Source organism: Naegleria gruberi (genome assembly GCF_000004985.1).
Source record: "Naegleria gruberi genomic scaffold NAEGRscaffold_55, whole genome shotgun sequence".
NCBI classification, from domain to species: domain Eukaryota; phylum Heterolobosea; class Eutetramitea; order Acrasida; family Naegleriidae; genus Naegleria; species Naegleria gruberi.
Window position 1 is genome coordinate 132,023 of NW_003163272.1, and position 27,088 is coordinate 159,110.

Here is a 27,088-nt window from a genome sequence, read left to right on the forward strand (position 1 = left end):
TGGTTACACAAATGGATCATTATGGTGCTGCAAGATTGCTGTAAAGGTTGATAAGATCAAATGGATTTCTTCCAAACTGAAGCTAAGAAGAGAGGCCTCCCAACATACCGAGTGATTGATGCAGGAAGAACACAAATTGAAAGAGGAACAGCAACAGTTCTTGGTAAGTTTTCCTTCATCATTTTGGAAATTAATTCAAATTTCATCAATTTATGTTACCATCTAACTATTAATGTTTTTAATATATTTGTCTAATTATTATTGCCATCTAACTATTAACAACAGCTATTGGACCATGTCCTAATAGATTATTGGACTTTACCAAGGAATTGAAATTATTGTAATTAAGATCTATTGGGTGTGGAATTTGTGGAGAATAGATTTTGAGGAATGATAAATTTTGTCTTGACACTAGTCAATTAATTATCTATTTATTATTTAGTGTTTTTTACATTTTAATTGGAGAATTAATGATGGAAACAGCATCTCCAGCACTATAGAGGGCAACAGCAAAGTAAAAGATATCATCTTCGCCATTCAATCGTTTAACAATTTCTTGGAAAGCAATTCCTAAAGGTTGACTATTCTTTACAAATGAGAGAGTGCCATTGGTTCTCAAATCAACTTGGACTTTGAAGGTATCTCCCGTTCCACCTCCACCGAAATTATCATCATAGTGGAGTGAGTGGAAATTGTGACAAGTATGACCATTGTACAGGTAATAACACCAACCATTTTCATAATTGAGATTTCCGTTCAAATTCACATCAGCTTTGCAAATACCAATGTTGATAATGCCCTGGGCGGTCTTGTTAACTTTGAGATTGAATTCTTTACGTTGTCCAAATCTGATTGGCTCGACACACAAATTTACAGACCATCCATCAATGTTAATCTTGGTAAGGGTTTTGCCTTCGTTGGAAACTTGTAAATCTTTACCAGTCATGAGGAGATCAAATCCACTGACAATTCCACTCACGTGGTGTCGAGGCTTTGTTGTGAAAAAGTCGTCATCGCTAGATACTCCAATTACTTCAGAGCTATCAAAGATCGAGGTTGGACTCAGTACAGAAATCTGTTCTACATGCATCACTGGAGCAGAAAGTAAATTGCTGGTACTAATATTGGCAATTCCAGCAAGTTGTTGAGTGGTTGTCTTTTGGAGAGCCAATTGTTGATTGGCCTTATCTACCTTGTGTACTATTGTATTGAGTTGACAGCTCATTGCCTTGGCAATCTTCTTTAAAAGCTTGACTTGCAGTTCCAGATCTGCCACGTACTTTTCAGGGATGGAAATCAAATAGTGCAAACATTCAGGAGACAAGTATTGGAGACGAATATGATTTAACAGAGTTGGGAAGTATTTCTTTCTCACTTGGAAATCGTATTCTACCCACAGAAGAGCAGCATTTAAAATATCGTCCTCAGTTCTCACATTCAAGTCATCTCTCGAAATAATGTTCAGCACTGTTTCAACATCTCCAATTAAATTCAATTGACCATTCTTGCATATGATAAAGAATTTCTGGGCTATGAATTGGCTGGCCTTTGTTTTGAGAGATTGATATTTGGAATTTTCCAAGAAAATACACGAAAGCACATTAAATTCGTTCAAATTCTTCTCCAGATATGCCTCGCAAATCGATGCCAAATCCACAAACATGTACTTATCAGCAATCTCCAACAGTGGAGCAGAATCGCACTCCAAACAATCCACTTCCAAAGTATACATTGTCTTGATCATTATACAGAAAATTCGCACATCCTCATATCCTATATCGTTCTCCTGATCTTGATTATTATGAAAATCAGGACACTCCATCACTGAATGATCCATTATTTCAATAAAATCACATTTCGTTTTCATCTTTCCAAACATCATTTCTTTAAAAAATGGACTATACAGTGATAGAATTGCCTTATTAACATAGAGTGTTGTTGAGGTCAGTTGAGGAATATCATTCGTCTTGATTGTCAAATTGTCCTGCAACGAATCCACTTCTGTTGCATTGGTATGTAAACAATTTGGTAGTGTTGATGAACTGTCTTCCTTGTCTGATGAATTTTCACAACACGACAATACATTCCCCAAATTCAACTTGTTCGAATGTTTCATCACAATCCTAAAATCAGCCAACTCCTCATTATTAAACAAACTCGGTACATTACTCTCAAAACTCTTCCCAAATGTAATTTTCGCCTTTTGCAATCTCACATTATTCTCAGAGAGAACAAATCCTCTCAGTGAACTATTCAATATCGTGTTGGTCATGCTCAAATTCCTCGTGTGATGTCTCTGTGGAGGTGTTTGTCCCCCCATCATGATTGGTGAACTAGGTGGAGGTGGTGGATTAAAATTGATAGATTGTAAAATTGAGGGTGATTGCTGATTGGTTAGGGATGAACTGTTACTTCCTTCACTTGTGGTGGTGCTAGTGGTGCTGTTAGAAATGGCGATGGGTGAAGATTTTGTTTGATTGTTATCGGTTGTTGATGTTGCGATTATTGATGATGAAGTGTTTAATGAAGTGGGAGAATTATTCGAAAGTAAAGTTTCTTTGGAATCTTGTTCGGTTGCTTGGAGAATATTTAGTGGATTTGATGAGGGAGAAACATTTTGGACTGCAAGAACCATTCCTGAAAGTGTTTCCGATGATGAATTTGTTATTGTTGTATTAATTTCTTGATTATCCGAAGATGTTGTATTATTCGAAATGTCATTCGAAACATTTAAAACTAATTGCGTCGGTGAAGAGGAAAATTGTTTAGTGTTGNCGGATCCACCAACACTTGTTTCGAATATTGTTCTTGGTGAAGAAGAAGATGATGCATTCGATGATGATGACGAATTATTCGAATACCTCTTTGACATTTTTTTTCCGACGGATTTAGTATTAACTCTATTGTAAACCCGTTCCAGTACATTTTGATTTTACAAAATACTGATAACATCTAGAAACAAGTCGATTGGAAAAATTGAAACTGTTATTCATTAGCAGCAACGAAATTGGAGCGGAAGGAATTAAATCGAAAGATCTCCACATGTTGTTGAGGTCTAACTATGTACATGTTGTGAAATTGTAATTTCCTTCATCATGATCCTCAGCATGGAAACTGAGAATGGAAATGGATTCCATCGATTCAATAACGACATAATCAATACGCACGCATCGTTCCTTCACAAACCAAATAATGAGAGCCACTAAAACAACTTAAAACAATTCTTTCATTCCTAAACTCTTAAACTGGATCAAAAGAAACCCAAACAATTAATTGTTAACTTTTCACAAGATCATGACCAAGATTAATACCATTTTAATTTCAACCTCAATCATTTCCGTTGGGTTGATAATTGGCCTACTCATCATTTTATCCAATTAAAAAAAAAAGCAATCATGAAGAATTTATTTGCCACCAATTTCAAGTCAAATAATGCTGCCGAAACCAAAACCAAAGATGCAACTGCCAATTTCTGGTCCTTTGTAGAACATTGACTGGAATGTAATACAGTTTTTATTGCTTATAACTACTATATATCTGTTGATTCTTCCAAATGATAAATGTCAGAAATCTTTCCATTATCAACCGTGTGAATATCAATGGTCATAATACTGAATGCCTTAGTTCCATCTCAATTCGCTCCCAAAAAAATCACCAACCGATATTACCAGTGCAAATTGATCTTACCATTACTCTAATTGTCAACTTGCAAAAATTCTTGAACGTCCCATTTGAGATTTGGTTCTTGTTGACAATCCATGCAATTTGTATCTCTTTTTTATAACATTGAATTCATGATTTTTGTTTTAAGTTTTTAACGGTAACAAAAGGCGCTTATTCACCAACATGCAAGCTAGACAAATGAATTCTATCGAAAGGAATATCAAATATTGCGTCCTCTCTATCTAGACAAGATATTCTCTTCATCAACTTTCTTGCGTTCATCTTATTGAAGATCACACAATATTTAAACACGATTGATCATATAATGAAAACAAAAAGAAAAAAATGTCCAAGCCAATACTCACTTATTTCAGCTCGAGAGGGAAATCAGAGTTGATTAGAATTATTCTTGCTGATTGTGGTAAGTGTGGATGATGATCATTATTACAATTTTAATATTATTTAATATTATTTAATATTTATTTAATATTAATTAAAATTGTAAATAATTTGATGAGTAGGAGTTGATTATGATGAAGTCAATGTTGGAGTTTGGCATCCAACTGAAAAATCCGATGCTTTTAAACAACTTGTAGAAAGTAAAACTCTTGCTTTTGACTCACTTCCAAGTTATCAAGATGATCAAATCTTACTTGTCCAATCATCTTCAATTGTTAGATATTTGGGTAAGAAATTTGGATTGGCTGGTAAAGATCTCGTTGAGGAAAGTCTCATTGATCAATATTATGAAGGAATTTTGGATTTGAATGTTTTATTGAGATCGGCCTTTACTGCCTCATATCCAGTTTCTTCTGAAATCACCAATGAAAGTATCGAGCAAAAGATTCAAATCATTTTGAAGGAGAAATTACCAAAATTATTGCAATTCTTTGAAAGAGCATTGGAAGGTGGAAAGGAATATCTTGTTGGTGGTAAAATTTCATATGCAGATATTGCATTATTCTATGCTTTGGATACTTATACAGAAGTTTTGGGAAGCTACTTTGAAAATCAATTGAATAGTGGTGAGGAATTGAAGAATTTGAAACAATTACATGCAAGAGTTAAGGCAAGAGAAGGTATTCAAAAGCATTTGAACAATCCTAATAGATTCCCTAAACAATCACTTCCAGGTTATGAAAAGATAGCTCAACAATTACAACAATAAATCAATCACCACCATATATGGCACTTTATTGTAATCCAATTCAATATCCATGACATGTGTGTCCACAGCAAATAAGCACAAACTGTAGTTATATGTATGGATGATTTTGATTCTGTTTAACCGTAAGTTCTCAAGTTCATCAAGAAAAAAATACCTCAATAAGAACCTTCTGGTTTTTCAAATCCATCATCAGTTAATTTCTATTACATTATAACTATTGAAAATGTGTCATGGTTGTTATGCTCCACCATTGTTTTTGTTACCGGTTTTGTTGGTAGTAGAGGCTTTTAGAGGGATCGGGAAAGGAATACAAAGTGTTGATCAAGCAATTCGGGCCAACAATTTAAAGATGATAGAATTATTCAAGCAAAAGAAACATGATTTGGATTTATCTGCTTCTAATCAGCTGTTGGATAAGTCGAGTGTTTCCATTCAGGAAATTAAAAAACATGTTGATGAGTTGAATGATAATGATAGGGAACAATTAGCCAAATTGTTGATTCAGAGATGTATTGCCCGATTGGAACAACCTGATTATGGATTGGCTAAGGATGATATGCTTGAGGCATTGTCATTGATGAATGCAACTGGTGAATCGGGTAATGATGGTTCTTCTTCTTTTGGTTCATTCTGTAGGAATTTCTATTTGGCTGAATACTTGTTGGGAATGTGTTATCACGGAAATGGTGATTTTAAGGAGGCTGCTATTCATTTCCAAAAATCTATTGAACACAGATCTTATGTAGAATCTCAATTGATCGATCATCAAGACAATGAGAAGGAACTTATTGCAATGGAAGAACAATTCTTTTCCATGCAATTAGAAGCAAAGAAGCCAGTGGAAAAGGTTGCTGCTTCTTGGACTAAAAATTGGAGCTATTATGCCAATAGTGTTACTAATTTTACAAATAAGGCCAAGAATTTCTATAACCACAATTTAATGCTAGGCTCAGATAAGCCAGTCCTCAAGACCAAACCAAATACCTACATTACCTTGGAATTGTTGTACATTAGAGCAGGTGTCTCCTATTATTCTGGCACCTATTATGCAAATGGCGTTGAATATTTCAATAGAGCTATAGAATTGGGAGAGAGCTATCAATCAGAATATTTGGAGTCATCCTATTATAATAGAGGATTGTGTTATTATTATTTAGGAGAATTGGAAACAGCTATTGAAGATTTTACCAAATCCATTTCTTTAATGCCTCTCCTAAAACAAAGAGATGCTGTCTATTTAATGAGAGCTGCCACATATGGAAGATTGGGTATGATCAAAGAGAAGGAGCAGGACGAATATAAGGCTCGTCTCATAAATCCATTCGGAAAACCTCTTCCATTATTTCACCTTAGATTATTAGATGATGATACACTTTGTCATATTATGAGCTTCCTTCAAACCAGACAAGTATTGGTAATGTCATCTCTGAACAAGTACTCAAGAAATCTTGTAAAGAGCTACCTACAACAATATGATATTGAAATTAGTTATTCTGCTCTGGTTGTTACTGAAAAGAAACCAGCATCTTTGGGACAAACTTGGTTCCTGCCAAAGGAAAGTTTACCAGGAAAAGCTGAGATGGTCAATCACGTACTCCAACATTCTCTGCTTAAGCATGTAAGAAATATGAGATTGTTAGCTTGTTCGTCTCATTTTTTTACTGAAATACACTTTGAAGAACAAGTCCTATCTAAAACTAAGAATTTGAAGAGATTGGCATTGTATGAGTATACACCTGTACAATCAATACTCCCAGTTCACTCTCCTGATCTCGAATACTTGGAAATTGGTTCGAGTATTTACAATGACTACCATTTCCGTCCATTCATCTCCAAGTTTACTAATTTGAAGCATTTAAAACTTGGAGTTGCTTTCTTCCCTTCTTTGAATCCATTCTCTGATAATCCTAATCTTCAAATTGTAGAATATTTACCAATCACTGATCAAGACACGGAATACTATGTGAATTATACTGGCTCCAAGCCAGTTGGAAATACTTGGGAAGAATTGAAATCTTTGAATCCTCACATTGTTTTTAAAGAGTACCAAGCAAGTACCAGCAGTTGTCTCTATGATTTTACTTCTTACTAAAAATGGAGTCCTTAATAAAGCTGATGATGATTTTAATAATTAATTAACTGATAAATGGATCTTGATATCTTTGAGTTCTCTTTCTTTTGCAGTATGAACAAAATATTAACACAAATCATAATAAATATTGATGTGTTTTTGAATTTTTTTAACATTCACTGAAATGTTTTATTATTGGAAATATATTTGGCCTCAACCCATCATCATTTGCACTTGTCATCACACGGAAAGTTGACAGAAATTAAAAATCAATTTAAAAAAAAATGTCAGAAACCATCCACTTTGAATTTATCAACATTCCTGCCTCCGAAAAGGACCCATTCGTCATCAAAATTGGTGGAAATGAAGTTTATTCGTAAGTTTCCACCACTTTCTTCTAACATTTCCAATAGAGCTACCGAAACCTTGAAGGACACTAAATTTTCCCTCAAAATCTCACCATCCGGTCTATCTGCCATCCATCGTGAATTTATCAACTTTATAATTCCACAAGCAGACATTGATGAATTAAATCAATATGATTTAACTAATAAGGGATATTATCTGAAAGTTCGTGTAAAGAATTTGGGAGAATTATCAGTAACTCAGGGAGTGAATGCTGCTATGGATGAAGCTAATGTCATTGTTGATGATCAACGTAAATTCTATGTTGATGAAAAGACTGGAGAATATACCTAGTAAGTTTAGTTTTATTTCGGATAAAAATAATTTAACACTGGATTAATTACTTGATGATTTTGAAAAATTAGTAAATATAACAAACCAGCCTATCTTGCAGATGATTATGAGAAAAGTCCAAAGAATAAGCTTACAAAGGCAGTTCACAATTCAGCAGACTTTGGAACTGATTCCACACGTATCTGGCTTCACTTGTCAGGAATTGATGCCTCAGAAGAAGATCCTTTTGAAATCTTGGATGCTGATCAAAATGATAAGAGAATCATGCATACCACTAAACCAATCTTTAGAAAGAAGGAAATGATGATCTATGTCAAGAAGAATGATCCTCAAGCTAAAACACACATTGCTAATTTGCATATCAAGATTCCAAGTGTTGGTGTTGATACAGTTAGTGATTTTGATTTGACTACTTTGGGTACCCATATTTTGATTGCTGTTTTGTAAGTATTTAAATTACCATATTTGTTAATATTTACAATATATATATGAACAAATACAAATATAAATGAAAAATATAGAAATGAAGGATCCAATGTTGAAATTCAACAAAGAACAAACAAAATGTTCGATGAAAAATACTTTAATCCAGTTCACTATGCAAATGCTGAACAAGAATACAAACAAAAAAATAGAGAAAAGTCACTTGTAAAATATGATGATGATTCCAATTCTGGACCAGTTACTGAAACTCAAATGAGAGCAGGCGATTCTGATTCATTAGATGAAGTGACTCTTTCTTTATATGTTAATAATATTCCAGCTTCCAAAAAGGAACCATTTACCATTTATATCAATGGTGATGAATTTTTCAAGAGTGAAGAAGAAATTCCACTCACAAGAACTACTGTATTGAGAGCTTCATTTGAAAAACCACCACGTGGTGAGGAATTGGTCATTGAAGCTCGTTTCAATATTGAAGCTCGTGATGTTGACACCAAGCAACAATTTAACATTACCAAAAATGGTACATTCATGTTCTTTGGTATCGAAAAAGTTGGAGACAGTGAACGTATCCAAATGAAACAACAACATAATGATACTTTTGGACCAAAATCTGGAGAAACTATGACTAAATCAAGTGGTGCTTCTGCTAGCTCAAAGAGTTCAACTGAACAAATTCCAGTTTACTTCCATTTGGCTGGTATTAATGCTACTGAACAAAAACCATTCGAAATTTATGTTAATGGTCAACAAATTTACAAGCAAACTCAAGATCTTGGAGATAGAATGGCCATTGTAACTGGAAGATTGCCAAATGTTGATGATTTGAGAGTTACTGTTAAGGCAGTTTCTCTCCTCGATGGTTTGGAAGAAGAATCTGAAGTTAACGTCTCCAAGTATGGTAATTACATCAAGTTGGAAGTTAGCAGTGATCGTTCTGTTATTGACATTACTCAATCAAAGAATGCTGAATTTGACAATGCCACCATTGTTGATTCAAAGAAGATGCCAAAATCCATTCCAAAAGTTACTCCTTCCACTACCTCAACAACTACAACTGCAAAGCCAGCAGCATCAACAGGAGGAAGTGAAGATTATTTGGATGTTTTGAAAAAGTTGGGTGAATTGAGAAAGGCAGGTATTTTGACTGAAGAAGAATTCCAAGCAAAGAAGAAACAAGTTCTTGGTTTGTAAATAAAGTAGAACCACATTCTTTGGATTTATTTTGCTTTGCAAATCGACTTGGCAGCTTGTCTGGTAAGGATAACAAGGATGGACACGAGAGAGCTTGTTTGACTTGTGGATCTTCCCTCAAGTGTTTTGGTGCATACAAGTAGGCAATTGGGGAGTAACTTTCCATACATTTCAATAAGAGATCCTTGTCAGATCTAACTCTTTCCGAAGCATAAATGTAAATGCTACTTTCTGAATTTTCAATCGCTGTCTTATCATCTCTCATCTTTGATGTAAATAAACGTGGATCAATATTACTCAAATCTGAAGGATATTCTTCTCTCAAAATATCAATTGGTACCACTCCATAGTTCAACAAATCTGGATTCGATTTCAAAGCCGTAATCCAGAAAGTATTATCCTTACGAAGCTTACTACTCACTAGAACGCTTGTATATGCTGATATTTCAAGCAAATGCAACATAAACTCATCATCTTTCAAGTATTCTGCTGGGATGAAATTTTGTACTGCATTGTAATTCATAGCATAGTCAATATCATCGTCTTCCATATTTCTCAGTATTTCCAAGATTTGATCCATTGTTAAGTTTAGTCCACTGACATATGCCAAAGCTTTTGGATTTGCTAATATTTTGACATCATTCTTGAGAGAATCACCAATAAAAAGAGCACAATTTACATTGATATCAATGCATTCTAACATGAATTCCCTATTATTTCTCAATTCAGGAGAAGCAATACTTAAGAAAATTACATTTCTACGTGAGATTTCCTCAAGAATTACATCTCTATCCTCCAAATATTCATTAGTCTTGTAATTTCTATGGAAGTGTTCATTGATAACTTCAACCATGAGTGTTAAATTGTTCAACAATTCTGGCTCTACTGATTCAATATCCAATGTAACCTGTAAGAACCTTAAAATGTCTTCCTTTGTCTTAATTTTGAAGCCAATTTCACCCAAACCTATAGTATAGACCCAGTGTTTAGCCACTTCTGGATCATTGATGAATTCTGTTTGAACACGATATGGATATACTAAATAAGGGTAATGCTTCATTAATTTGATTGTAAACTCTTTATCCTTTCTTAAACTATGATGTAAGAAAAGGTGAGAACTATTGATATTGAACAAATTAAAGTAAGCATCCTTATCCTTTCTGATTTCTGTAGGAAAAAATGCTGGAATACGTTGAATAAAAGAATCTGGATCAGTTTCGAATAATTGTTTGACTGCTCCCAATATTTCTGGATCTCTTCTCAATTCAACACTGAGATATGGATAGAAATTAGCATGCACTTTCAAAAACTCGACAAGATCCTTCTTATCTCCTTCTTGCATAATTTTCACATACTTTTTCATGTTATCTATCATTTCTTCTTCTGGATAAACTTCATTACCAAGTAATGAAATTGGTTTGATTACATGAATTGGAATACTCTCAATCCAATCTTTGATATGTCCAATGCATTTCAATGATGGGAACATTGTAGTACCTGTCTTTAAATAAAAGAAACCATTTCTCTTATCTAAAAGTGTCACTACTGTAGAGTACAAATGTCCTGTCTGAACCATTATCAAATTCTCTTGCCATTGATTTTCACCAAATTCACTGTCCAATAGCAAGGGAAAGGTTGAACGTTCAGAGATTGGTGTTTCTACAACAAATTCCCAATCATCAACCGGGGCAATGGTAATTAAATTAGAGAAATGATATCTGCCACTTGCACAATTAGTCAACCAAACCTTCAAGTGAAATTGCATATTGGTAAAACCAAATTGATTAATTAAATTGGCTAATTGTTCATTGCTGAGTGCAGGAGAATCGTAATCATGGGCAAGTTCTTGGCAATATTTATGCCATTTGTCAATCAAGTCATTCTTCTCTTCTGTGTGATAAATTGCATCAAAGGTTGTGTTTATCAATCTGCTGTGTGCTCTGTCTATTGTTGAAAGGAATGGGAAAATCCTAACAACAACTTCTGGGATGTGGAAGATATTCATTTTTTTTCATGAGATGATTATCCCAACAGCAGTCAAGTTTAAAACCATTTAAATTGTGTAAATTTAATAGGTTACACTTGTCTATTCAAGGTTTCATATGATCTGTTTCTAATTTAGCAATTTACTTGCCATGCATGGTCACATCTTATCATCAAATGTAAAAAGCAGTAATTCATGTAGAAATTTAACATTTTCAAATTCTCTCCACAATATTCTCAAGCAATTCATAAATCTTATTGAAAGAAGGCCTCTCTGAAGGATTGTGTTTCCAACATTCTGTCATTAAATTGATGAATAATTGCACGCATTCAATTGTATCATCATTAGTAAAGAGTTGAGTATTGGTAGTAATCCATTGATTAATCTCATCTCTATTCGAAACATCAAAGGGAAGGAGAGGTCTTTGGCCATTAATAACAAGTGGTGGAACTTTAAATGTGTTTTTCACATGTTGGAATGGAGTGGCTCTGAAAAACATTTCCCACATAATTATAGCAAATGAATAAACATCAATTTTGCTGGCTTCCTTATTCTCTATTTGTGTATCAGAAACAAATGTCTCAGGGCTGTAATTAATTGTTACATTATACTAAACTAACACGAAACTTACCTGCAGTATAAGATGGTACCTATTTGTTTAGTCATATTTGTTTGAACAGTGTTGCTAACGAGTTTCACAAGACCAAAATCTGAAACCTTTGCCTGATTCTTATCGTTTAGCAATACATTGCCAGGTTTCTAATAAAAAGATGAATAATACTTATAAATTGGAAAACCTACCAAATCTCTGTGAATAATCGCTGGTTTCAGTGAATGTAAATAAATCATGCCATTAGATATGTGAAGTAAAATTTTTAACACATTTTGGAAGTGTTGGTTTGTGAAATTGGAATATTTCGAATTGGAAATAAATCGATCCAATGCACCATTTTCCATGTACTCTGTAACAATATACTTGCTCTTCTCAGTCATACATACTCCGTAAAATATTAACACGTTGGGATGTCTCAATCGACTCAAAACTGCAGCCTCCTTTTCAAACTCTTCATTGTTAATTGAACCTTCTGAGAAATCATACTTGAGGGATTTGATAGCAACATTAATATTTGACCATGAGCCGAGGAAAACATTAGCTGAACCACCTTCTCCTATCCTCTTTTCAATAGTGATTTCTTCGATTGGAATAATGAAGGAGTCGTCCTTTTGATATTTGGATGTTTTAGAGTTGCTTTTCACTAATGATTGGGAAAGCTCTGTATCGTTAGTGAGAGATCTATACTTGGTACTACCTCCACTCGAACCATTGTCAATACTGGAAGCTTTATCATAGTATTGCTGTTCTTCTTCAGTAAATTCAAATAGCATTCTCTTGTCAATGAGTTTGTTTTCAATAGCTTGCTCTGCTCTTTCTTTTTTCTTCAATCTGTTTAATTTTTTGATGATCGTTACCATACAATACATTCCCAATCCAAGTAAAATACCCAGAATGAATAAAAAAAGAGAGGTTCCAATAATAATTGCAACGTATGTTTCTACTGGAAATTCAGGAATTTTCTTACATTCAAAATTGAAAACATTAGCCTCTTGGGTCAGTGATTTATCTAATGCTGTTCCACTCTTACAATTTCCTATTTGAATTGGTAGTTCGATTGTGCTAAATCTATTTTCAATTATGATTCTTGTAGGTACTTTGAAATACTCATCCAAGGTTTCATTTCCAAAAACATTAATAGTGAATGTAATGTAATTCATATTGTTAGGCTGCTTGTTTGACAGTTTGATATAGGATGAAGATGAATAAAAATCAAAAATCTCATCAGAGAATGGTGCTATAGTTCCATCCTTGGTTGTTTTTACAATAAATGAAATATTGTATCTCTCTCCAATTAATAATTCATAATTTCCATTCACAATTTTTGGAGTTATTCCAGTGAATTCTGCTGAGGATAATCGTAGAGGAATAGTATTATCCATTCCCATTACTGCTACATTTCCATTTAATGTACATCCACTTAAAGTTGGAAGGGTTGCCTGATTGAAAAACATTGCCCCTCCACTCAGTCTTGCTGTATTATTTACAAACTGTGAATATTGGAAATTTAATTGATATGAACCAGTTGGAAAATAGATGGCACCACCACGATCTGCATAATTTCCAATGAAATTTACGCCATTAAATTCGTATGGAGGAGTAAATTTGGCATCATTTACTGCGGACTCTATTGAAATGGCACCACCTCCACAAAAAGCTCCATACCTAGACATTGGATACAAATTACAAGTAACTCTATTATTAATAAACTTGCTTCCCCTGATGAACAAATTAGCTGCCAAATATTTCACACGAACAGCTGCTCCACTGAAAGTGGCTAGATTATTATAAAATTCGCAATAATCAATGAACAATCTTTGTACAGACTGAATCGTCACTGCTGAATCATATGAATTATAAAATTTTGAGTTTGAAAATAAAACTTGAGATCTGTAGCCATTGCCAGAAATGTCGTAAATGTCAAATTGTCTCCTCTGTGAAAATTCACAATTTACAACAGAAAGCACCGAGTACGATTCCACGCGTACGTGAGCGAATCTATTATCAAGTTTGATATTTCTCAGTGTGGTATAAACAATTTCTTTAAAGATTAGAAACGCGCTCACAAGATCTTGAGATGGAATTGCGTTTCCTGTCATTGTAATATTCTCAAATATTGCATTTTGGAAAGAGGTAACAGAGGAAAATAACTTTCCTGAATAGACTCTAATATCCTTCACTATGATACTAGTTCCAGATTGTGCTAAAATGCTTAAAATAATACCTCCAAACTTTTGCAAAACACCTTTGAGCTTAGTACTCTGGTTAATATCAGATGTCTCACAATTAGTAAATGTAACATAATTACAAGCAAATGTATGAACAACACTAAATATAGTTCTCTCCACATGAACTATACTCGATTCCTGAATATTGACCAGTGTTTTTGCAATACTATCCAAGATTATTACTTCGTCACATAAATAGAAAACAGAGACTAGATCCAAGGTTGACCTATTAACTACTACCTTGTTTCTATAATTGACAACAATTGTTTCTGAAAAAAATGAATTTTCTACAATGAAATATCTAGATTTCAAATTGGATTCCACTTGTCCAGGGGTATTGTTATCCATAATTCCTGAACCATTAAAATAACAATTCTCCACCAACACTGAAATGAATAAATCGAAAATAATAATATCATTCAGTACCAAATCGTGTAAATATAATGCTTCAAATCCATATGGAATTAGTAACCCTTTCGAAAATAATGGTAACGTCTGAACACATGTCAGAACACTCGAACGTCCATCCAAGTGAGTGATTTCCATGAAGAATCTCACTAGTTCAAATTCTTCCATTTGATACCACTCTAGCCCACATAAAAAGGGTTCATTTCCAATAACAATAACTTTTAAAAGTACATTTCTCTCCACTGATTTCATATTTAAAAAATCGGAATAATCTCTATATAATGTCTCATTCAATGAATAGAAGAGTTGAGTAAATGCTACACATGGATTTTCCATAGAATGTCCACAATTCACATTTGTTGAAGAATTACCATTAATACCTCCCAAGTACAAGGTAATATTTACGGTCATTTCCATGGAAGAATTATTCGTTATCAATGACCAAAAGGCCTCCTTCGGCCTCTCCACAACCAAGGTTGGTTCACCATTACTTGTTGATGAAGAGGTGGTTGCTGTTGTTGTTGTTTGTATCATCATTGGTTCGTCCATATTCATATTCATATCAAGAGCATGTGAATTTATTGGTGTTGACAGCTGTATCAACACCATCATAGCCAAAAGTAAGAGAAGTAATGAAGACCTTTCCAGAGAAGGAAAACGTAAGGGTTGTTCCTGCATTTTTTTGTCGATTGTAGAGCTTTGAAATAATAGGAGTGTTGATGACTCCGTTTTAATATGCGGATTACATTACACCAGTTTAGATTAGCAAAGGTTTCCCTCAATCGATACTTTAAAATCGAGAAACATTCTAAAACTCTGCTAGCTGCTACTTTTGGAGTTCCGACATTTTTTCATTTTAAAAAAATAAATTTTAATATTTTAATTGATGAACACGAATTACACGCATGTAATATGCTCTCATGATATCACAATACACGACAAACAAATTTATCAGTAACAAAGCACATTCTATTGAATCATCGATGATTCCATTACAAAACCAACTCTTCAACATCTTTCCCTCTAGAAAAGAACTCGATGAACTTCAAACAATGCAAAATTAGCACTCAAGCCTTTCAAAATTTCTCTTCAAAAAAAGAACACCAACAAGTGTTGCATCATAATCACCACGTGTTCATCTGTAGCATCATCACCATTGAAAAGCAACCATCAATTTTATTATTGAGGACGAATAGATTTGATCAAATATATACATCACGTTATTGTTGTTGTTGATGATTAAAAAAAGGCATTAAGAGTAGTTTTAATAATTATAATAGTAATAATAATAATGGTTATTGATAAGATTCCTTGTTTGTATGCATTAAGTAGTGGTTTAACTATTACTCCTTCTTCGGATCAAGATAATTTCATCACCATCATCAAATGGTTCTCTGAGACAAATTCCACCAGCTAAATTTCCTCTCATCTCAACCTCAGAGGCTGACCAGATTTTACATTTGGCTGAACGATGTAATTTTGCAGTCTTTTCAGGTAACCTTCCTCGAAATAGCTCCCCTCCAAAGAATATATTTGTCTATGATTTGAACAAGTATGATATTTGTGATATTGTTGCTGGTGAGGATTTTGCAATCTTTGTTAATAGAGCTGGAAATTGTTATTTATTGGCTGATGGAATAGAGGACAAATCTAAAAAGTGGAAGGTTTGGATGGGATTGGAAGATGTTGAATTGAATGGGAAAGATGCTGTTTTGATACCATTTACTGTGGAAGATCCTATTGAGATGGTATTTGCTCATTCGTTTTGTGTACTTGTAAATAGACATGGTCAGGTTTATTACTTTCCAGAATATGATAATAATAACACCATAGGTAGCCAACCAACTCTTCTTTCAAAATTGAGTATGGATTTGTTTGGAGGAGAGAGGATTGTACATTGTGGACTTGGAAATGAACATGCCTTGTTTTTGACTGAAAGTGGAAAGGTGTTTGGAAGTGGAGCTAATTGTAAGTAGTTTAAATTTGATTTGATATATTGATTGTGTTAAAAGCTAGCGGACAATTGGCCAATGCAAAGTGGTATTCTGATCAAAAGTTTGTTCAATTACCAACTGACCATATTCCAGACAAGATTGTAAAGGTTTTTGCTACTTATAACACCTCATTTGTGCTTACAGAAAATAATGAAGTTTGGAGTTGTGGAGATACTACTTATAATGCCTCTGGTCACAAGGCCAACCAAAATAACAAAACAACTGAGCTTGTGAAAATTCCAATAGATGAGAAAATCGTAGATATAGAGCCAGGTCTATTTTTCGTGGCCTTTAAAACAATAGGTGACAAGTATCTTGTTTTTGGTTATAACAACTTTTCACAATTTGGAAGATCGGAAACCTTGGCTGAGAGAATTGATGGTCCTCATCCATTAGATACCTTCCCTAATGAAAATATTCAAAAAATAGTATGTGGAGGTTACAATTCAATAATTATTTCTCAAGATAGAAAATATTATTCAGCTGGATGGACCATCGATGCCCCTTTCTATCCATCAAAAGAAAATTTTTACAATCTTATTGACATGCAAAGGTTTTTAGGAATTAGAAGACCATTCACAGATTCATCAGTAGAATTGTGTGCAACTATGGGACGATACTTCTCAATCTTTTTTTCCAGGGATAGTGCAAGAAGACCTCTCAATTTCAAGAAATCTTTCAAAATTTGTGATATTCTCATCAAGACACAAAATGGTGGAGATGTAGTTGGACAAGAAGAATATTCAAACTTTATGTATTCAAGTGATTAATTGTATTTTATGGAACCACTATTACATTGTATTGATAAAGATTTATTCTTCCAATTGGGAAGAATTATATTTGGATTGAGATTCTTTCCACTCCATAAACCAAGATCTATTTGGAAAAGATTTCATGTTATCATTTACAATACGTTGAGAAACACCTCTATCATCATTGTTAGAAGTATCTACTGGATGTTTACCTCCATCAGTCAACTTATCCAAGATGAAATTCAATCCCTTGGCCATTGTTTTACCTCTCATTTTACAAAACTGCCCCACAGTCAAATTTTGTAAAGGTAATTGAAAGTCAGTGTACATGATATTCATGAAACGAGTGGTATTGTCGTTAACTCTCATCATTATATAATAACACAAGCCATCAATTATTAATGAATTAGGAGGAGGACTCGTAACACCCTTTGGAAATTGAGCACTATGTAGCAATATCATATACATGTCAAAACCAGCATCCTTAATGCAAGTGACAGATGATTCAACAAATCTCTTTTTCAATAGTGGAATTTTAGTATCAAAGGTGGTGGTCATAATCTTAATTCCATATGGACACGTCATTCCATGGAAATCTTGATTAGGTTCAATATAATCAAGATATTTGAGAGCATTACAAAACATGGGTTCGAAATGTTGGTGATTGACTGGATTTGTCCACATTCCCCAAACATCTTCTAAATTGTAAGGTAGATCAATAGCTAATTTACAAAGTTTGAATCCTTTCAATTGGTCAGAATTGAAAACATAACCAGTTCTTGACGTAGTAACTGTCAAATTATTTTTTTCGTACACAACCTTCCAATCTGGAGTATCCTGAGCAAGTGTGATCCCAAAATAAATGTGGTCATCTGTAACGATTGGGGATTTCAAATCGTGAGGTTTGAATCTGAGATCGACTTTGTAACCTTTCGAAATATCAATTCCAATCTTTCTGGTATATTCGATTCCCATCTTGTGGAGGAAATAATGAAATTGATCTGAACGAGAGAATTTGGTAAAGTGTCCCATTCCCAAATCCACCAGAATTACCAGAATGATTGATCCTAAAAGCTTTCCAGGATGTAGCTCATCCAATATTTCCTGAGAATCGAAACTAAATGTTTCATTGTTAAGCTTCTCACTAGTTTCTTTCCATAGCTTGAGAGAGGATCGTTGATGAGGGCCAATATTTAATTCTTGTTCTCCTCCAACTTGAAGAAAAGTCTTTACTATTGCATTCATCTTTTCCTGCAGAGAATCCAAGTTTCGTCTAACAATCTTTTGTACACTAACTCTACGAGCTACATCAGTTTCCAATTGTTGAGTTTCCTTCAACATCATTAAAGAGAAGTTATCAGCTGAAATTCCTGCAATCTTCTTATACTCTTCAGTGTATTCAATCACCTTGTTGATGAATAGAATACTTTCCTGGTTGTGATGTTTCTCTAGGAATTGTTGAAACACTCTTCGAAACTGAGAACATTTGATGGCTTCTTCGAATACAATCTGATAATTTCGAGGATCAAAAGCGTTCATAGGTGTTTGTTAGTTTTTTTGTTGGCTTGAAATACATCTGATTGTCCCAATCATACTAATTTGTTAAGAAATATTAGTTTTGGTCATTCGAAATATGTTCAAATTCACCTATTTACCTTCTTCTCTCCAATCACTAGAAATAAGAACCTTTCGAACAATGAAAAGTTGACATGTTGCAACTGATAATTAATTATCAATTGCCAAACAGACAACTTATTATTTTCTGACAATTGATACGTTGTTCATTTTGTATTTTTGCATAATTAATTGTTTGATTTCATTTGGATAATCTTGATTACAGTTCTATCTTTTGCCTATTATTAATAGTAAATAAGCATTTAAGGAAATAGATATTATTTAGGAGATATATTATCAAGAAGCTCGGTGAAAGGTTAGATTTAAATTTGTGTCTTATTTGGCTTCTTAATAGTTTAAATTCTTCCATTTTTTAAAGGAACTCAACATGTTACACCCCTTTTCTTCAACAGGATTTTCATTAATAAAAATGGAAGTGAGGTTTGGCATGTTTTCACAAATTATTTTGACACCTGCGTCTGTGATATCATTCCATGATGCATCAAGATAAGTCAAATTTTGCATTCCACTAATCAGTTTGATTCCTTTATCATCAATGAAGTTCCCAGAAATATCAAGTTGCGTAAGATTATCCATTTGGCTAAATATTTTAGCGGCTTCCCCTAATTCAATATCACGAAATTTGAGAATTCGTAATTGTTTCATTCCACTAATGCTTATGGCGCCTTCTTCACCTATTTCACGATTATCAGAAATATCCAGATCGGTCAATTGTACCAGCTCACTGATTGATTCTACATCAAATGGTGAAAGTCTATTTTCACTAACATCCAATACTGTTAAATTTTTCATTTTGGAAAATAAGTATGATAAATCATCTAGAGAATTATTAGAAATGTCAAGATCTGTCAAATTAACCAATTTAGAAAGAAGTTTTGCACCCTTATTGGATAGATTGTTACGGGAAATATTGAGCTTGACTAAATTCTGCAATTTAACAATAGGTTGAGTGTCATCACAACCCTTAATACCATTCCAGCTCACATTGAGTTCAGTCAAATTGTCCATTCCGCCAATATCACCAAAGTATCCCAATCCATGAGTTACAGACAGCTTTCTCACTTGCTTTAGTTTACTAATTTTTGCCATCAGCTCCAAAGGTAAATCAAAACGCCAATGCAAATCAAGTTCAACTAAATTATTCATCATTTCAAGAGCACAAACAAACTTTGTACAGGCAAAATGCAAGCAACTATCAAATCTAATTTTTTGTATATTTTCCAAAAACTGACTTTTCATCAATGATTCACTCCATGCCTCATCGATTTTAAAGTATCGAAATGGTCCTCCTCTAATCAACAAATTAAGTTTAGAATATTGTCGAACTAAATCAAACCATTGTTTCGATATCTGTGCACAACTTCTCACAATAAACATTGAATCATCAGCAAGATAGGATAAAATTTCCAAACAAACATCATCAGAAAATATTTCTTTATGATCAGAATATTAGTAATAATATATTGATCAATTCAATTTTCTAATCAATTCTAATCGCAATAATATATAACAAACCTTCGGAAGGTCTCTTTTCTAATGTACAATAAATAATATTCTCTTCAGTAGATTTTTTCCCCTTTGTAAACAAAAGAGAGAAGACTTCCTCTGGTCTTGCTCGTTTCATCACGATCTGTTTTAAATGCTATTTTTTTTTGATCATAAATCTTCCAGTTGTTTGGGGATATTTAGTCTTTCCGCCAAAATAACCCGTTAAAACAAAAAATTTAAAAATGCCACAACATTCTCCCTTCATCACCTCACATCTGGTTGATCTGCTTCCAAGTTGCAACAATGAAACTTTAACAACAACACTCATGATGGCAAAGGAGAACAAATTGATAGTACTATACATTGTCGATAAGTATTTGCATTTCCATACTATTTGTGGTAGGACGATCGGAACAAGAAATGATGAGTGTAAGAAAGCCTTTGAACCGATTTGCCTTGAATCGTCCACAGAACCCATTGATAATTATTATTTTGATAATATAAAGATGGTAGAAGTGAGGGATAAAGTTTATTTACTTTCTACCTTCCAGAATCTTGATAAAAACCTCCTTGAGGAGAGAATTGATAGAATTATATTTGATGAAAATAATCAAGTGGTTAAATTGGAATGTATTTATCATGTCAAAAATGATTTTATTAGAAATTGTACACCACCTATTGCAGATTCTAAAAGGAATTGTATTTACATTGTTGGAGGCATTAGTGATAGTGGTGCAAGTCAGTATGCCAAAGATGTCGTAAAGATTAGTTTGGAAACATTCGTATGGGAAGTGATTGGATCAATTAACATTTATCCAGCAATGTATTGCCAATCTTCTTTACTTTGGAAGGAAAAGTTCATTATTGTGTTTGGTGGTTACAATACGTCATGTAGCGCTACTAGTGATATTCTTGCTTTCAATGTTGATTCAAAGGAATGGTCAACTCTGTATTCCTATGATCGTTATGATAGGCCTGAAATATATCCTATTATTTATCTCTTGGTTGAAGCTGGAATGCAACTCGTAACAAACAAATGGGCATCTCAATTTGATAAGTCCATTCCAAGTAACACGCAAGAGAATACACTTATTATTTATGGTGGAAATATCGATTGCTTTGTGGAGAAAACTCAAATTAACAGACCTACTCACCAAGTTTTTCTATTCCATTTGGACGAATCTGAGTGGAACTCAACAGACATTAGCAAGACGAGAATTCCATTCAATTTGACTGACTATTGTACACCTGACGATAGAAAGCTTCCTCCAATACATCAACGGAAGCAAAAGAATCCAGTTACAAACTCAAGAGGAATTCTTTTGGAAGATGGTGATGATAATGAAGAGTATAAACTTCTTCCAGCAATGGAAAATGTAACAATGCACAAAATCAACAACACTCAATTGTTGGTTATTGGTAATACTCTCGACTGCTATTTGTTATCCCTTAATGAACAATCAATATTCACAAAATTTCATTCAAACAATAAGCTTTCTCAATTATCAGATATTTCAACAATAACACAAACATTCTAGAATTGAAAAAGTCCATGTACTGACCACGATAATTAATAATATCTGATTTGAGTGTTACTTTACCTCAATTCTTCCTAAATTAACATACCACTACAAGGTTCACCACTCTCTTTCCTTATTTAACATGCTTTTCCCCGAGATTATCAAAAATCTCAAAACATTAAAAAAATAACTCAAGATAACAATATGACAGAAAAGTGTAAAACCTATGAGAGAGATGGTCAATGTAATAACGAAAATTGTACACTGATTCATCAGACGTGTCCAAAATTTAGATCACGAGAAGGATGCTCCGAAGGTTCTTCCTGTCCATTGATTCACAATAGAAAGGTCTTTCAGAAAGATTGCCCTCGTGGTGAGTCATGTAATCAAGGATTGGCATGTAAATATTTCCATCGGAGAAGTGTTAATTTCACACAACAACAACAAAAACCTCCACTGCAACAACAACATTCTAATCATCAATTTAGGGAGAGAACCAAAGCAAATGAAAGTTCATCAAATTTCAATGAAAAGAGAAAGTTTGAAAGAGATTATGATAGACGATCAAATAGAAAATTGGATCAAGTAGAAATTACCAGTAGCAGTAGTAATAGTAGTAATAGTACTAATTTCGGAAACGTTGATACAGAGGGAGATTATATTATGAAAGAAAATTCCTCTACATCTTTTAATGTGGAAGAAGAAATTGAAATTGTGGAGGATGTGAAGAAAATTGATTTGCTTCCGAACTCTACTACTAATAACCTATTTGTGTTGAAGGTGGATAAAAGAGATATTTCCGATGAATCTGCAAAGCTGCTAGGAGATGAAAAATCCATGATACTAATGGTGGAACAAGTAAATGCAGAGTTTGATAAAAAGAAGGAAGAATTGACAAGAAAATTATTAGATATGGTTGATGATAGAGAAGAACTTGCCACAGAAGGACCAATTATTAGAAATGAACGTAAACTATTGGAGAAACAACAAGCAAATTTCCAGAGACAAGTTCAGCAAATTTTTTCACTCAAAGACCAGTATCCACTCTCTACAATTTTACATGCACTCTATAGAGAATGCTGCCGAGGAATGAAGAGCCTTCCTTTGTATGCATTTAGATCTGATATTATTGCAAGTTTACAAAATAATAATGTCATTATTTGTATTGGTGAAACAGGCTCTGGTAAATCTACACAAATTCCTCAATACATTCTCGAGGAAGGATATGGAAGATTTGGTAAAGTAGTGTGTACAGAACCTAGAGCAGTTGCTGCAATGTCTCTTACAAAGAGAATTTCTCAGGAAATGTCCATTAAGGAAAATAGTCTAGTGAGCCATAATTTATATGGAAAGGTTAATAACTGGTCCGATTTACTATTCATGACTGATAGAAAGTTATTGAATGAATTTCAAAATGATGCTCTACTCTCAAAATATTCAGTTATCATTGTCGATGAAGCTCACGAAAGAAATCTATGTTCCGACATTCTAATTTCACTATTGAAGGAATGTGTAATCAAGAGAAGTCAATCAACAACTCTAAATCCACTCAAATTAATTATAACTTCAGCAACTATTGATGAAAATCTATTTTCAACATTCTTTAATAATTGTCCAGTTATTAAAGCTCCTGGAAGAATGTATCCAGTGGATGTTTATTGGACTAAACAAAGAAAAGAAGATTACGAACAAGCAGCTGTTCAAAAAGTGTTAGAGATTATTTCAAACAACAAATTGGAAGGTGACATTTTGGTATTTCTAAGCTCACCAGACGAAATTGATAGATGTATTAAGAAATTAGAATTTCACTCAAGGGAAAACAGAGCTCTTTCTCGCTGTTTGATTCTTCCACTCCATGGAGCACTCACGCCTGAAGAACAAGAAAGAGTATTCGAAAGAGTAAATTCTAGAAGAATAATCTTTTCAACACGTATTGCTGAAAACTCTGTCACTATTGATGGTGTGAAAATCATTGTGGACACTGGTGTTTCACGAGAAAAATTCTACGATCAACAGAGAAACATGTCTATTCTCAAAGTGAATAATATTAGTCAAAGTTCTGCCATTCAGAGAAAGGGAAGAGCTGGTAGAACTTCATCAGGTGTATGTTTCAGATTATTTTCCGAACAAGACTTCTCCTCAATGAGTGTAAATCCAACTCCAGAAATTTTGAATTCTAATTTAGGATTGACTTTATTGAGATTATTTTCAGCTGGTGTGAAAAATGTATTGGAATTTGATCTAATTGAAAAACCTAATCTGGAGGATATGAAGAAATCTCTCAAGAATTTAACCGACTTGCAATTTGTGGATGAGAAGCAAAACATTACACAAATGGGTAAGCAAGCTTCCAAGATGGAAATTGAACCTTCTCTTGCAAGAATGATAATTGAGGGAATTAATTTAGGAATTGGAGATGAAATTATTCAACTAGTGTCCATTATGTCATTCTCCAACATGATCTATGCAAAATCTAAGTCTACAGATTATTTAGAAAAAGATATTATGAAAGTCTCAACTTCAAAGGAAGGTGGTGATCTGATAACACTTCTTCACATCTTCCAAGGATTTCTTCAAGCAAAAGATAAGCGAAGATATGCAAAAGATGGAAATTTCAGTCTGAAAACATTGATCCAAGCAGAAGAAACCATGACAGATATTAGGAAGAGATTGAATTTTGAAAGATCTAGCAATAGTGAATCAAAAACAGTTGAATCCATTCAAGAAATAATTACCAGATGTGTTTGTTGTAGCATGTTTGATAATTTTGCCTATTTTCATGGCATTATTAATGGAAAGAGAGTTTACAAAATTCTCTCATCAAATATGGAAGCTTTTATTCATGGTTCATCATTTTCTAATTATTCAAGCGAGCCAATTGACTATGTAATATATGGAGAATTAGTCAAGACGGAGAAACTATTTATGAAAAATGTAACTCCTATTTCTTTAGAGTCAATCAAACCATTCATTACTTTCAATCAATCTCTAAATGTTGTAAAGAAGAAAGTGATATATCCACTCACCAGAGGAATATTCGATTGTTTAAATGCCAATAACGGAGCATTGTTAGAATATTTAAGATTGAATATTGGATCAATTGTTGAAATGGACCCAGATAGAAACGAACTCGTTGTATATTTATCTGAAGGAGATCAAGTCGAAACAATCCTCAAATATGTTTATGATACAGCTGTTCAAAGATCAAATAATGAATTCCTCGAACATCAAGTTGATTCAAAAGTAAGAGCCCTGATTGGAAGAGGAATGCAAGTTGTCAAATTACTTTTTCCAGGAGAGTTTGTAAAATGCAATATTCTTAATATCCCAAATATGGATTATAATCACATGAGGGAAGTATTCGAGATGCATAATCTTCCAATACTCGATTGCAAACTATTCTTTGAATTGCCATCCAATAGGTATGGGACTGTAATTTTTGATTCTCCACAAACATCCAAGAAAGCTCGTGAATTATTTTCTGATTGTCAAGAGTTTCGTATAACCACAAGTGATTCAACAATAGTTCCAGAAGAAAAAGAAATGAAAAACTATCCACTCAACATTTATTTCTACTCTGAGCACGATGGTAAATGTTTCATCTATTCAGATAACGCCAATGCCCTAAACATTATTCAATCTCAGTACCTTTATGGTCAAAAGATGTTCCGTAATATTGAAAAGAAAAACCTAAAAATTGCAAACTTATCCTTCACACTTGATGAGCACAGAATTAGAGATTTCATTCCAAGAGAACTTCATAACGATATCAGGATAGTTATGAATAGAGATAGACTTGGTAAGGAACAAGAAAATCAATTTGTTAAAAAGATGGTCAACACTATTAGACCAATGATGGAACTTTTTGGAGAATTGGAAATGTTTGAGTATGTTCCAACCAAAGACCTTGTAGGACAGTACAAGATATTGGCCAAGTTTACCAACTTGGAAAGTACAATGACAGCAATGAAAAGTTTAAATGGAGCTAGCGTCGGTGACAAGTTTATTTGGGTGGAACCTGAATTTACGGACATCATACCATTCCCACTTGATTTGGACACTGATAATTTATTTAGAGAAGAGTTAAGGAAAATGATGAAGGAAATTTTTTCTGTTTATGGATGCAGGTCTGGAATGTTTGAAATGAAGAATGGAAGACAAAAGGCTTTGAAAGTTAGAGCAAATTCAGAAGAAGGACTTACTAGAGCAATGGCTATCGCTCACAAATATCTAAAGCCATATGTTCTAAAATTGGGAGTATTCGATTTCTCTATTGCATTCAAGAAAAAGTTTAGAATTCTTGAATTGACCAAAAACTTCAAAGCTTATATTGACTTTGATATTAAGAATAATAATGTCAATATTTATCAACTCGGAATTAATCAAATGAAAGATATTGTCACTACTATTCTACAAGAAATTAGAAATTCCAATAAGGACATTATCAAGTTAACTCAATTGAAACCAATTATTGGAAATCAAGGAAAAGTTTTAAAATCTCTGCAAGAAAAATATGGAGGAAGAATTGATTTTGATTACAAACAAAAAATTATTTCTATTAACAGTTCAGATCAAGAGGAAATCAATAATTTTAAACAGGAAATTAGAAATATATTAGAAAGCCACCAAACTACCAACGAAGAAATATCTCCAGAAGACTGTCCAATCTGTTATGGACCAAAAGAGAATCCAGTTCTCTTATCGTGTGGCCATTCACTTTGTAGAGATTGTTTTATATGTCAACTTGATCAAATGACATTTAATTGTTGTGAATGTGACAGTTTGCTAACCATTCCAGAAATCAATCTTTCTCAGGATTTGAATTTAATTGAAAAACAAGCTCAGTATGCCGTTGAAAAATATCTTGAAAGACATCCAAATGATTTTAAACACTGTTCATCAGCTCATTGTTCTGGAATTGTCTGCATTGATCAAAGTCAAGTAGCTCACTGTCAATCCTGTAACAAAACTTATTGTATCAAGTGTAATGAACCTCCACACCCTGGATTGGATTGTTCTAATGAGGAAGAAGCTCTAATCATTGAGTGGAAGAAGGCCAACACAAAACCATGTCCAAAATGTAAAAATAATATTGAGAAGAATGGAGGATGCAATCACATAACTTGCTATTATTGTGGAGCTCACTTTTGTTGGTTGTGTGGATTTTTGGCCAATGGGGCTGTTGGTGTTTATACACATTTACAAACGTGTAGATAACCATATTTGC

General features: G+C 33.5%; 10 protein-coding genes across 10 annotated transcripts; 5 read left to right on the forward strand and 5 right to left on the reverse strand.

Annotated features, from left to right (window-relative positions):
* Positions 1-448: 448 nt before the first annotated feature.
* Positions 449-2,872, reverse strand: NAEGRDRAFT_72681 (uncharacterized protein; the record flags this gene model as incomplete). The annotated part of the gene is made up of 1 exon (XM_002672218.1): positions 449-2,872. One exon carries the CDS (start codon positions 2,870-2,872, stop codon positions 449-451), a length of 2,424 nt encoding a protein of 807 aa, XP_002672264.1.
* A 1,136-nt stretch (positions 2,873-4,008) lies between these two features.
* On the forward strand, positions 4,009-4,831 carry NAEGRDRAFT_72682 (uncharacterized protein; the record flags this gene model as incomplete). The annotated part of the gene is made up of 2 exons (XM_002672158.1): positions 4,009-4,084; positions 4,185-4,831. 2 exons carry the CDS (start codon positions 4,009-4,011, stop codon positions 4,829-4,831), a joined length of 723 nt encoding a protein of 240 aa, XP_002672204.1.
* A 159-nt stretch (positions 4,832-4,990) lies between these two features.
* Positions 4,991-6,942, forward strand: NAEGRDRAFT_81277 (TPR domain-containing protein). The gene has a single exon (XM_002672159.1). It carries the CDS (start codon positions 5,055-5,057, stop codon positions 6,921-6,923), a length of 1,869 nt encoding a protein of 622 aa, XP_002672205.1. The 5' UTR covers positions 4,991-5,054; the 3' UTR covers positions 6,924-6,942.
* Positions 6,943-7,265: 323 nt separating this feature from the next.
* Positions 7,266-9,239, forward strand: NAEGRDRAFT_52367 (uncharacterized protein; the record flags this gene model as incomplete). The annotated part of the gene is made up of 3 exons (XM_002672160.1): positions 7,266-7,600; positions 7,673-8,044; positions 8,123-9,239. The coding sequence occupies 3 exons, from the start codon at positions 7,266-7,268 to the stop codon at positions 9,237-9,239; spliced, it is 1,824 nt and encodes a 607-aa protein (XP_002672206.1).
* A 536-nt stretch (positions 9,240-9,775) lies between these two features.
* On the reverse strand, positions 9,776-11,244 carry NAEGRDRAFT_72686 (uncharacterized protein; the record flags this gene model as incomplete). The annotated part of the gene is made up of 2 exons (XM_002672219.1): positions 9,776-9,863; positions 9,941-11,244. The coding sequence occupies 2 exons, from the start codon at positions 11,242-11,244 to the stop codon at positions 9,776-9,778; spliced, it is 1,392 nt and encodes a 463-aa protein (XP_002672265.1).
* Positions 11,245-11,437: 193 nt separating this feature from the next.
* NAEGRDRAFT_72687 (uncharacterized protein) lies at positions 11,438-15,150 on the reverse strand (the record flags this gene model as incomplete). Its single annotated transcript, XM_002672220.1, has 3 exons — positions 11,438-11,810; positions 11,855-11,982; positions 12,025-15,150. 3 exons carry the CDS (start codon positions 15,148-15,150, stop codon positions 11,438-11,440), a joined length of 3,627 nt encoding a protein of 1,208 aa, XP_002672266.1.
* Positions 15,151-15,763: 613 nt separating this feature from the next.
* On the forward strand, positions 15,764-17,236 carry NAEGRDRAFT_72688 (uncharacterized protein; the record flags this gene model as incomplete). Its single annotated transcript, XM_002672161.1, has 3 exons — positions 15,764-15,861; positions 15,986-16,440; positions 16,485-17,236. 3 exons carry the CDS (start codon positions 15,764-15,766, stop codon positions 17,234-17,236), a joined length of 1,305 nt encoding a protein of 434 aa, XP_002672207.1.
* Positions 17,237-17,278: 42 nt separating this feature from the next.
* On the reverse strand, positions 17,279-18,757 carry NAEGRDRAFT_72689 (uncharacterized protein; the record flags this gene model as incomplete). Its single annotated transcript, XM_002672221.1, has 1 exon — positions 17,279-18,757. One exon carries the CDS (start codon positions 18,755-18,757, stop codon positions 17,279-17,281), a length of 1,479 nt encoding a protein of 492 aa, XP_002672267.1.
* Positions 18,758-19,180: 423 nt separating this feature from the next.
* NAEGRDRAFT_72690 (uncharacterized protein) lies at positions 19,181-19,999 on the reverse strand (the record flags this gene model as incomplete). Its single annotated transcript, XM_002672222.1, has 1 exon — positions 19,181-19,999. One exon carries the CDS (start codon positions 19,997-19,999, stop codon positions 19,181-19,183), a length of 819 nt encoding a protein of 272 aa, XP_002672268.1.
* A 608-nt stretch (positions 20,000-20,607) lies between these two features.
* On the forward strand, positions 20,608-27,078 carry NAEGRDRAFT_59258 (ATP dependent helicase; the record flags this gene model as incomplete). Its single annotated transcript, XM_002672162.1, has 3 exons — positions 20,608-21,760; positions 22,019-22,828; positions 24,026-27,078. The coding sequence occupies exons 1-3, from the start codon at positions 20,668-20,670 to the stop codon at positions 27,076-27,078; spliced, it is 4,956 nt and encodes a 1,651-aa protein (XP_002672208.1). The 5' UTR covers positions 20,608-20,667.
* Between the last annotated feature and the right edge of the window lie 10 nt (positions 27,079-27,088).

Bases quoted from the DNA above. Each gene is read 5' to 3' on its own strand.
- NAEGRDRAFT_81277 (XM_002672159.1), top strand. From the start codon at position 5,055: ATGTGTCATGGTTGTTATGCTCCACCATTGTTTTTGTTACCGGTTTTG.